This window comes from Periophthalmus magnuspinnatus, chromosome 4 (genome assembly GCF_009829125.3).
Source record: "Periophthalmus magnuspinnatus isolate fPerMag1 chromosome 4, fPerMag1.2.pri, whole genome shotgun sequence".
Classification (NCBI taxonomy): Eukaryota; Metazoa; Chordata; class Actinopteri; order Gobiiformes; family Gobiidae; genus Periophthalmus; species Periophthalmus magnuspinnatus.
The window spans coordinates 19,054,089-19,066,621 of NC_047129.1; the positions used below are offsets into that span (position 1 = coordinate 19,054,089).

General features: G+C 41.0%; 1 protein-coding gene across 1 annotated transcript in view; it reads left to right on the forward strand.

Annotated features, from left to right (window-relative positions):
* The window catches only part of ap1m3 (adaptor related protein complex 1 subunit mu 3), a 55,939-nt gene extending 43,990 nt beyond the window's left edge, over nucleotides 1-11,949 (forward strand). The window contains exon 12 of the mRNA XM_033965705.2: nucleotides 8,381-11,949. Coding sequence (XP_033821596.1) covers nucleotides 8,381-8,403 — 23 coding nt within the window. The 3' untranslated portion in view covers nucleotides 8,404-11,949. The remainder of the gene's footprint in view (nucleotides 1-8,380) is intronic.
* Nucleotides 11,950-12,533: the final 584 nt, after the last annotated feature.

Genomic DNA, 12,533 nt, shown 5'->3' on the forward strand with positions numbered 1-12,533 from the left:
TCTAAATATGACACATGTATGTTACATACACATGTTTTCTAACTTTAGTAACTTTAGTAGTTCCTGTCTGTTCTTATTGATTTGAATAATATGGAAGTTTGCATTTTCTAGTAGATAATAATGAAGAGGTCCATTGTCTACAATATAAAATATGCAAAATCAGAATACAAAGTTGACTTTATACATGACTGGAGGTTTACATAGAGTCCAGTGCAGGGATGATCCTCAGTGAGTCTATATAATACATTTGATATAGACAACATGTAGTAAAGGCCCAACAAGATGGTCTGTACCTTAGACTGTATATATAAATGGACATAGCTAACCTGCTAGCCGCAGCGTTCCAGATAGTAAGTGATCATGGGCGCACTTCCAGCTCCATCGACTCTGGCTCCAATTCACTTTCTATTGAAAAACTGTGTCCCCTCTCTCTGTAACTGCTGCTGTCAGACTTGTCATTTTGGTTGTAAATGTTCGTATTGAGGTCGCCCCCGCTAGCCTTAGCATCAAGTTTGATTGACAGAGTTGCTAAGCGCGTGCTCCCTGCTAAACCAGCAATGCAGGCGGGAAGGGGCGTTACCTTCAACAGCCTCACTCCGGATTGGCTCTTTGGTTGTTATGATACTCGCGCTCTGAATTACAAATATGGTACTCTGCTCCAAATTGGCTGCTATAACTGCTAGCCTCGACAATCATCATTTGATTGGAGCCGAACGCTGTGTGTGACGTCATAGTCACTCAGTCCACTTCTTTACACAGTCTTTGGACACAACACTGTTTCATATCTGGCTCTTGTGCTGACGGAGCATTTTCTCTGCAGTATCTGAGTCATTCACACAGCAGGTATGTGTGTGTGCTGGTCCAGTCTGCTGAGTAGCTCCACTAAACTGGTAGGAGGGAGCTTTTGGAAATTTCCCATATGGCAGAGCAGCTCCAATAAGACGCCAACCGAAAAAGTTGAAGACTTTGTTCAAATTAAAAAAGTATTTAGACGTGCGTTAGTGTAGATCTTAAAAGACACATTTGATGGTTAACCTGTCGGAAAAAAAACATTGCGTTATCTTTTGATCCTAGTACATGCCATTATTAAATCCCCTCATAATTAAATACTGAACATTATCCAAAGCAGTGTGCAGTGACCTTTGACCTTTCAACAGCAATATCTTAATGAGGTCATTCAAAGCTGAAATGCGATAAAAACCAGGCTGGACTGGTTCAGATGTCAGATTAGATATACTGTAATGTGTTTTGGTTGTGAACAATATTACTTTTATATTTTATTGACTTTTATTGAGTAACCTAGTGATCTTTCCTGGGCCCTATTCAAACCCTCTTTACTGTTAACTGTAAGGATCTGTCCAATGCTCCCACGGCAATTCTCCATAAATATACAAAAACATGATACAAAACTGTACACTACAACTTCACAAACCTGATATGATGTGCAGTAGTTTAATTAACACTGATTGTAATGTGTAGTTGTGAAGGGGGGTGGGGCTTTTCGTTTGGGCAAAAACGAAAGTGAAACTTATAAAACATGTTAATACGTTTACGGCGAATATAGCATTTTCAAAACAATAAAAGGAAACATGAAGATCTGAATATGTTATGTGTTACAGTTAATACCCCATAGAAGTAAAATAACCCGTCTTTAAGATAAATACGTGTTTGATTGTTCTGCTTATTCCGAGTACAGTCGTAGGGTTACTCTCCCTCTAGACTGAGAATAAGCCGAGGAGACGTTCTGGAGGAGCCCTGTCTGAACGTGTGTGTGTCACTGTGGAGCGTGTGTCCCACAAGTGAACTGGTCTGTGCAGCATCCCCCACCTCCTTCACCTTTTTACTTTTAAATATTTAGATATTTGTACAACTTTTGACCGTTTCTAATTATCTCAAAGCCACGGGTGTAACAGGAAATTCTGGTCCCTGGTAACACACATGAAAAATGCAGATTACAGGCTCCGTGAGGTCCCTCCCTGCAGTGTTAAAGGTCCTACATGACACAAACGTGAAGTCTTGTGAACTTTACCTCCTAAAAAACAGACCTGGAGTTGTGTTTTGTTTCATTCACACATGTTTGAGTAACACTTTATTATTAGTCTGTCTACATCTCTAAAGCTTAAAATGCTCTGTTTCACCTTGTGATGTCATGAAGTGGTAGTTTTCAAGTTAACAGCTTTTTTTTTACCTTTAGTTCAGTAGAGATTGGGAATTACAGGGCTAAGATCATCTAAATTATTCTAGTGAAGGTGTGTGGAGTTTAAAAACACAATGGAGCACTTCCTGTATTACCACATGACATCACAAAGTGGAACAGAGCGTTTGCAGTATGACATATTCAGGGTTTGTGTGTTAAACATGTGTGAATGAAACAAAACACAACTCCAGGTCTGTTTGTGATGAGAAAACAACATTAGAATATAGATCAGAGAATAGTGTAATATGGGCCCTTTAAACGACGGTCTACCTCTGACCTCTACAAGAGAATTCAGTAATTATTCAAATCAGGAAGAGAAGATATAAAATACTGTATTCAAACTAAAAAAAATATGGACTGTGTGTTTTAAATCAGACTTTTCAGAGCTTTATCCATGTCTTCTTCTCATTGAGCCTCTGAAGTAGTTTTACGAGTGATTCATGTTTGAATAATCTTTAACCCTATAGCGTCGGATGCTATCGTCGCCGATAGAGCGCGGTTGCGGACTTTCCAGTAGCGTAACTTTGCAACCAGCTGTGCTCATGTAAATTCAAGCGGCGTCTCAAAGCGGAGGCATGGGGCTATTTAAATATTTTACTGTCATTATGATAATCTGCCTCTTTTGTCCCTCGAAGGTGACGATTGAGAGCACGGGGCTGCAGGGATTTTCACTTTTTCGATGCGTAAAAGAAAAATACGGACGGATATGTAAAATAGAGGTAGTTGTGTGAAAAAATGCAGTAAATTCTGATACTTCCTTTAACGTGATTTTTATGGTTAAAAAAAGAATAAAAGTCTAGGTGAGCTATACTGTCCATAGTGTGCTCAGTCCTTAAAGGGTTAATTGTTTCAAGATGGCATTTTGTCCATCTACCCCCGTTTAACCTCCACTGGTACACACCCACTGTGACGTACACACTTCCTTCTATAGTTTTATTTTCTTAATCGGTGAAACTCGTAGGATCCGGCAGCGTCTGTGCAGCTCTCCATAGGGGGCGCCGACAGCATGCGGCGCTTTGTTGTGATGACGTTTACGGCGATGTCAGCTCCCATTGGGCGCCGCAGTTTTCTAACACGGAACTTGTTTCTTTTATGAAGTCGTTTCAGATGAATATTGTGATTTAAAATGCGTAAATTATAACATAATGATCCACAGGGGTCACAGATGAGAACTATAGAGACACAAGCACAATAGGGCTGATTTAAAGTAAAAATTTCCAGCACAATAGTCGGCTTATGCAACACTAGAATGAGAATACCATGGGGACTTTCTCGGAGGAGCCCTGTCTGAATGTGTGTGTGTCACTATTAACCGTGTGCCCTACAAGTGAACTGGTGCGTGCAGTATCCATCACCTCCATTAGCTGGCGCTGTCGGCCCCTGAACTGTGGCTTGGGGGGGGTTTTAAATGACACCGCGCTGCATGCCAGGGAGGAAACTGCACAAGCCCACGAGCTCGGACGTATTTGTTATTCACACCTGGAGCTACAAACACTTTGGGGTTCCATAAGTACAGTTACAGCGGCAGTGCCTGTCGTGTGGTGATACGACTGCTGCCTCACAGAGCACCATTTGTGAGACAGCTGGTACACAGGGAGGGCATCTGGCACGCAGGGAGGGCATCTGGCACACTTCACTGTCAGCTCTCGTTTGGCTTTCTCCACCATCTGATGACAGACGGAAGGAGAGAGAGAGGATGGAGTGGTGGAAGACAATAGGAGGTTTTGTTTTGTGTTTGAATGTTTGGATCGATTCAGGTAAACATGGTCACCTCTGGATTAAAGGAGCATTTTCTGAACACTACACCTTGTCATATAGTGAGAGTGATGCTGTTGTACATGTCTACTTCATGTACGTAAACAAGTTGGGGCATTCGGCTCCTAAGGCTCTGTGACGACGTAAACACCATCTCTGTCAGTAATAATGCTTTTAGCCATAGCAAAAGAAAAAGAAAATCTGTCAACTGGACAAAAGGTTGTGGGAGTGAAGACGTTTCATTGCTCATCCAAGCTGCTTCTTCAGATAGAGGATGGATAGATCTGTCTATGTCCGTGTCTCAGTTCGACAGTTGCACACTTCGAAGTACTGTTTGAAGGACCTGGTTGACGAAGGGTGCTCCTCCGCGAACGCCGCGACAAAATGGGGAGCGTACGTCAACGACTGTCGGTGCGCTTACGTTACGTCGCCCAGCAATCGTCACGGCTGCTGACTAATGAGCTAAACATGTAAAATGGACAATGAAATAATTACAGTTTTATTTTTTATTCTTTATTATTTCATTGAAGAAGAGTCAAGGTGTCATTGTCACAGGCGTTTATTTCTATTTAGATTGAACAAAGTAAGGAATTAATCTTTCCCTGTGAATATCAAATTTAACGTTTTAGGTGATTTCTTCCCAACTGTAGCTAGTATTACATAACTTTAAGAAAATATACCTTGTTTCTCCTGTATTCATGCACGGTGCATGATGGGATACAGAAGTGTGCAAAGTCTGCTTGGGTGCATGCTTCATTCCCGGCTGATCTCCATGGAAATGCAGCAAATGGGGGGGGGGGGGGGGCCTTATTGCGCCGGAAGTAACGTAAGTGCCCTTCAAATGCAGCCGACGAGATGTGAAACCATCGAATTGAGACATGGCCTATAACTCCATCCTCAGACCCAAAGCAAAACAAAGAACAAACAAAACAATAGGGCTAGCCAGGATGCTAATAGGTGTGAAATTACTCATTAGGGGCTTGAATGACACTTAAAATAGTGCATTAGACCAGCCTACAAACAGAAACTGTAAACAATAGGGATTTCAGATAGATTTATTTCTCTTTTGCGATGGAGCAGATCTGGACAACTGAGGGATTACACAGATCATATTTTTAGCTGTTTTAGAGTCTCCTCAGTCTGTATTTAAGCCGCTCTGGGCGTTAGCCACAGCGTTAGCAGTGACAGCGGCGTGTGGACGAAACTATTCACTGTATCGGCTGATCTAAACTGATCAAAGCCTAAAAATGTCTAGATCAGAGGCTCAATGAGAAGAAACAACTAGAACATGGTTAAAGGCTCTGAAAAGTCCAGTTTGCAGAATATGTCTGATTTACAATTCATCTTTTAATAATAGACAAAACTGTTCAAAGTTTTATTTTAAACATGTCCAGAACTGACAAAAAGACAAGAAATATGAGCCTAAAATCTAACACAAGAATCACATTTCAGAACTTGTTAGTACAGATACAGAAACTACAGCGTTAGCAGCTTTTTTGAAGAATAAGACTCCATGGAGACACAGGGAAGGCATCTGACACACGGGGAGGGCATCTGACACACGGGGAGGGCATCAGACACACAGGGAGGGCATCAGACACACAGAGACACTTCAGAACATGTCTAAACTACAGGTTTTGCAGTTTTTATGCAGATTAAGAGAATATTTTGTTGTTTGTGGAAGAAATGATGGGACTCCAAAAACTGCAGCCTTTGTGGTTTGCTAATTGCGAGCGTTCAAATTGCGATTTCGATTAAAAAAAAAAAAGTCTATGAGCCACATGAAGCGTAGAAATGGAGCCGCCCCTGTGCCGTCCATCCTGCCCTTCACTGCACCATGTCCAGTGTTGGGCATCGTCTGCTCAGCTGGACTGATGCCACTGGACGCCAGGACGGTCCCAGGCATCATCAAGGTTACTATGAGCTGTAGAGTCAGCAGAGGAGCAGGCCACGCCCACTGTAAGAGCGAGCATGCTAACTAGCAAGATAAATGGCAAGCAAACCAGCAAACTAACCAGCAAGATAACAGGAAGCTAACTAGCAAGCTATCTAGTGAGCTAACTAGCAAGCTAAACAGCAAGCTAACTAGCAAGATAACAGCAAGCTAACCAGCAAGATAACTGTTAGCTGCTAACTGCTAGCTCAAGTGAAGAGACGAAGGCTATAAGAGAAAGAGAGATGGAGAGAGAGAGAAAGACGGTGGGGAGAGATAGAGAAAGAGGAGAGCTAAGGAGGAGCTCTGTCTATCTGCTAGAGGAGACACAGAGAGAAGAAATAAAGAGAGAGATATAGATAGCTAGAGAGAGGCTGAGAGATGGAGAAAGCGAGATTGAGAGAGTGAGATTTAGAGGAAGCATTACTGAGAGAGTGCGATTACTGAGAGAGAGGTAGAGAGAGAGAGATGAGAGTGAAAGATGGATAACTAGAATTGGAGAGCTAGAGGGAGAGAGAAAGAGATTCAGAGAGGCAGAGAGACAGAGATGGATGGATGGATTAATCAATCTAAGAAAGATAGAGATTGAGAGAGATAAAGAGAGAGAGATGGATTGATAGATAGGTGGATCGGTCTAAGAGAGATTGAGAGAGAGATAAAGAGAGATAGAGCGGAGGGGCTCTTCTCTCAGACTCTCTCTGATAAAACCATCTCCATGTCAGACTCTAAATTTTTAACAATGATCAGAGTTTATTTCTTCTGTCGTTCGTCTGTGATAAAACTGTGAAGTTCGAGCCATTTGTCTGAATAATGAAAATGTAAAGTAACTGTTGAACCCATAGACTGTTTATATAAATGGACATAGCTAACCCGCTAGCCGTCGCGTTCCAAACAGGAAGTGATCATGGGCGCAGTTCCAACTCCATCGACTCTGGCTCCAATTCAGTTTACATTGAAAAACTGTGGCCCCCCTCTCTGTAATTGCTGCTGTCAGATTCGTCATTTTGGTCTTAAAATGTTTCTATTAACCCGCTCTACATGATCCTGAGGTTTTTATATCACTATATTGTCCGCAAATCAAGATATTAACGTTATTAACTGACAAATCAGGCGCCTTCTTTCACCAAGGTCGCTCCCACTAGCGTTAGCAACAGATTTGATTGACAGCGTTGCTAAGCGTGGGAGGGATGATTTTAGTTTTTCAAATTCTTGTTGCTGATCTTTGAAAATATATATAGTTTGTTTATTATTAGTTTTTCCCCCGTACATCAGTGGAGACCATCACTCTTACCTTTACTCTTACTTAAGTAGACCTGTCACGGACATTATAAAGTGCGATATATTCTTGAAGTAAATATAGACGATGAACGATAATATTGAAACCAAACCGTAAAGCAGAAATATCCCCCAAAACTATTCTAAATCTACAATATTGTTAAAAGTACTGAGTTTGTGTCTATAATTTGACCTTTTACGGTTCAAACCTCATCGTGGAACAGAAAAATTAGCAAACTTTTCCCACTAGAGCAAAGAAGAAGTCCCCACGATAAAAACTGACCCAAAGAAGTGTAGTTCCATGTGTCGTTATAGTGAATACTGTGACTCCTCCGACATTGAAAAAAGATCTGGATTGAATATCGGCTTCCAAATATCAGTTGAGTCGATATCCTGGTTGGATGTAAACACTGATGCAATAAGACATGGCTCAGAAAGTCTCAGAATGTTGAGTTTTTATTTACACAAAGTTCTGTAGTGAGAGATAACAGCTACATAACACATCTAGATCGGTCCTGTCTTATTTTATTTTAGTTTAAATGAAATAAATCCTGTTTTTGTCTCTGTTTTGGGATCAGTTGGTATCAGGGATCGGCGATTTTACCTGAATATAAAAAAAAAAATGTTGGGTTTTTTTTGTTTTTTTTTGTCCACTCTAAAAATGTTCTGCAAAAAACAATGTTCCCCCAAACAAATTGATTTAAACTTCAAATTCGCTCAGCTGTACTTGAATCTACTGCATCAAAATCAGTATTGGAATTGAAAATGCTGGATTGACACGTCTCTAATTTCCACTTATAGTACTTTGAGTGAAAAATTTGCTCACTCGAGCCACTTCAGCTGCTGAGATCCACTCCACATTTGTAGAACTCGTACAACATTAAAGTCAGATGCCAGGAAGCCCAGACTGGCATAAAAAACATGTTTATACCAAATACGTTGGAGAAGAAACGATTGCACAGTATTTGTAATGGGTCTGAGTGAGCCAAAGCCGCTTCCAGGTATTGTTTCAACAGCTCCACACTTGAGCAAACCTCTGTGTGGAATTTCAATGCGCTCCATCTCTGTAAATTGATTTACTGAGCGGCGCTGGGGCTAGCATTAGTGAGAATCTTGTTTGGGGAATTAATAAGGCCTCATTGGCAGCGATGCGATGCTCGGAGGTGATGAGGGCACTCCGCCTCTGTGCGTTAACTCTTGGCTCTTACGTTTCTTGGCAGATTACCAGCTCCGGACGAACTAAAGGGCACGGATCTGCTAGTCCAATGGATATTTTTCCCTTTCTCTGACTCCGCTGTCTGCAGCTGGGGCACAGGGCAAACGGACGAAGGCCAAAGGTGACGTCCAGACCAGAGCGAAGACCTCGACAGGAGACGGACTCACCTCAGACAGAACCATGTAAACGAGAAAACGGGCGCACTGTGATTTTGGGGCATTTTTATATATGTTTGATTGTTACTGTGTAAAGCGAATACTGTATCTAGGGGTTAGCAGTGGTTAACTAGTTTATGATGTCAATTTTTGTTAGTGTGAAGTCCATATTTTGGTGAAAACGAGAGTCTGACACCGAAAGAATACTGTTTAAAATGCAAGTTAGAGAAATTATTAATGTTGAAACCATAGACTGTTTATATAAATGGACATAGCTAACCTGGTAGCCGCCGCGTTCCAAATCTTATTCACTTTACATTGAAAAACTGTGGCCCCTCTCTCTGTAACTGCTGCTGTCAGACTCGTCATTTTAGTCTTAAATGTTCGTATTAACCTGCTCTACATGATCCTGTGTTTTTTATTTCACTATTGTGTCTGTAAATCAAGATATGAACATTAACAACAGACAAATCAGGCGCCTTCTTTCCCTGAGGTTGCTTCACTAGTCTTAGCAACAGGTTTGATTGACAGCGTTGCTAAGCGGCCACCCCCTACTAAACCAGTGATGCGGGTGGGAAGGGGCGTTACCTTCAACAGCCTCGCTCTGAATTGGTTCTTTGGTTGCTATGATACTTGAAGTTGGAATTCCAAATGTGAAACTCGGCTCCAAATTGTCCCCTATAACTGCTCTAACCTCGATGAGCTTCATTTGACTGGAGCTGAACACTGTGGGTGACGTCACACTCACTCAGTCCACTTCTTTATACAGTCTATGCTTGAAACAAAATTTGTAAAAAACATAAATATATATAGTTTGATTTCTAAAGGAACAAGACTAACACTGCCGTCCAGGTTCCCTCTTCATAGTTTTGTTTCCAGAAAAACTCAACTTTTTTTCATTCTTTGCATTATTGAACAAACCATTCAAGTAATGTCATTTTAAAGATGCACTGTGTAAGTTTTTTGGTGGAAGTTCTGCTCCTTGGAGACGTTATTGCTTTGCCTGGAAGGTTCCACAGTACGATATTAAAGTGCCCATATTACGCTGTTTCCTGATCTCTGTTCTAATGTTGTTTCCTCGTCACAAACAGACCTGGAGTTCTGTTTTGTTTCATTCACACATGTTTAACACACAAACAAACCTGCATATTTAGGCTGAGTTCTTCTCTCAAACTAAAAACACTCTGTTCCACCTTGTGATGTCATCATGTGGTAATACAGGAAGTGCTCCACTGTGTTTTTAAACTCCACACACCTTCACTAGAATCATTTGGATCATTTCAGACCTGGAATCTCTAGAGAACTAAAGGTAAAAGGAGCTGTTAACTTGAAAACTACCACTTCATGACATCACAAGGTGGAACAGAGCATTTTGAGCTTTGGAGATGTAAACAGACTAATAATAAAGTGTTACTCAAACATGTGTGAATGAAACAAAACACAACTCCAGGTCTGTTTTTGAGGAGGTAATAGCAATAGAACATGGCTTAAAGTTTACAAGAATCAATTTTGTGTAATATAGGACCTTTAAACAGATCTATCCTCATGGCGACAAGCAAATTATGCCATCAGGCCAAGTTACAGGTCAGATCTGTGGAGAAGTGACCATACTTATACTCAAAACCCCGCAGTTGAATGAAATGCAAATTGATAAGCTTAGCCAGGCAAAGAAATAATCTCACTGAACCCAAACAGGTTACAAATCACCCCCCAGGAGAAATTACACAGTGTATCTTTAACTAATCCACTTCTACAGCACAATAGTTTTGCTGGCAGACTTTATGGGTGACCCTGGACAACTCCAGGTAGAATTCTTACATTCTCTTCCTTGTTCTGTTTAAATTATACATGGGTTGCCTTAAAAATCTCCCATCTCATCAACTCAGCACTGTGAACTCAATCCAACAGTCGTCTGCAAGCTACACCGCCGACTAGATCAATGATTAATAAGGCGCGATATTGTCTGAGGATCTGGCAACGCAACATAATACGACCTACACTCTCCCACGGGGCTTGTAACCTTGTCCACGCTCTCTCCCAATCAGCTTGTAACTCTGAGGCGAAGACTGGAGAAACGAGCGGCGCTGAAAACATTGGGTGTTTTCTTCTGTTAAATTGCTGTACTTGCAAGTTTTATGGCGAAAAACTCTGAAGGACAAATAGCTGGGGAAATTGTAAACTATTTGGCAACGCTTTATAATGACCACACCTACTTTAAAAAGCATGAACGAAAACTTAAATCATAAGTTCCAATTAGGTTATTAAGTGAGATTCAGGGACAGTAACGACTTAAAAAGGAGGTATTATGCATCAAAACTCATCAAAAACATGCCTGAAGAGGTTTAAGTTGCCATCCATGCATGTTTGTGTAATTTAGCGATCTCTCCTGAGTCCTATTCAAACTCTCTTTACTGTTAGCTGTAAGATTCTGTACAAGGCTCCGCCCACAAGCCTACATCACCCATACTTCCACACGACAATTCTCCATAAAAATAGAAAAACACTGATACAAAACTGTACACTACAACTTCACAAACCTGATGTGATGTGCAATAGTTTCATTAACGCTGATTGTGATGTGATAGCGCTGTGAAGGGGGAGTGACTTAGCACGGGGGGCAAGGTCAGAGCGTCAAAAACCAAAGTGAAACTTATAAAATAATCTAATACGTTTGGGGTTTTTTTGGGCATTTTCAAAACAATAAAAAGAAACATGTTCTAAATATGTTATGTGTTACAGTTAATACCCCACAGAATAAAATACCCCCTCTTTAATACCCCATAGAAGTAAAATGCCCCCTCTTTAATACCCCACAGAAGTAAAATACCTCCTCTTTAATGCCTCACAGAAGTCAAATACCTCCTCTTTAATGCCCCACAGAAGTAAAATGCCCCCTCTTTATTACCCCATAGAAGTAAAATGCCCCCTCTTTAATACCCCACAGAAGTCAAATACCCCATCTTTAACCATTACCTAAAACCCCTTAATTAAGTAATTACTGACTGTTTCTTCATTATTAATTACGTCTTTGTTCATGCTTTATAAAGGCCAATCATGGTGTAGTTATTTTAAAATAGTCTCAAGTAATTAAACTGTATTTTTGCTTTGGGAATATATATATATATCTTTCTGTTTTAAAAGGCCAACCTCTGCACCTCGTTCTTCCATCTTTGTTAAACATGCGCTGCACCTCCCATTTCAACTGCACTGCCAACAAACAAAACCACGTCGAGAATTTTTAGCAGCAACGCAACTATAAAAACCTTTGTAAAATGGATTGAACCGCACAAGGAGCCGTACTTTGATCAGTGTGGGGTTTTTAATGAATAATAATGATGTAATATTAATTTATGGACTTGTTTTGTGACAGGACGCAAAGGGAAATATTTGAAAATAAAGGTTTTGTATCTTGTTTAAAGTACGTGTGGCGTTCTCATCTGTGTGTTTACGGTTAATCATGAGACAAATGGATTGTTTTGTGTAATTATGAAAGGAAAGTGTAAGATAACGGGCGGGTTTAGAGACGATGTCGCCGTCTTAAAGGTCACACATTCTTCAGGTGTAAATTGTGTTTATGTGCAGCTCCAAATGATTTAATAACACCTGAAATGTCAAATATGGAACATGTGCTTTATACAGTGATGACAGGAGAGGAGGAGCAGGGAGGAGGAGGGGTGGGGAGGAGGAACAGAGTGGGGAGGAACAGAGGGGATAAGCAGGGGGGAAGTTTTTCTGTGTGGAGTTTGCATGTTCTTACTGTGTCTGTGTGGAGTTTGCATGTTCCTCTTGTGTTTGTGTGGAGTTTGCATGTTCTCGCTGTGTCTGTGTGGAGTTTGCATGCTCTCTCTGTTTGTGTGGAGTTTGCGTGTTTTTCTCTTTGTCTGAATGGGTTTCCTCAGGTGATCCAGTTTCCCCCATCAACCCAAAATACGCAACAGGTCCAATCCTTCAGCTAAAGTCCTGACCAGAGGCACTGAAGAATGGGTCTAATGCAGGTTTAAC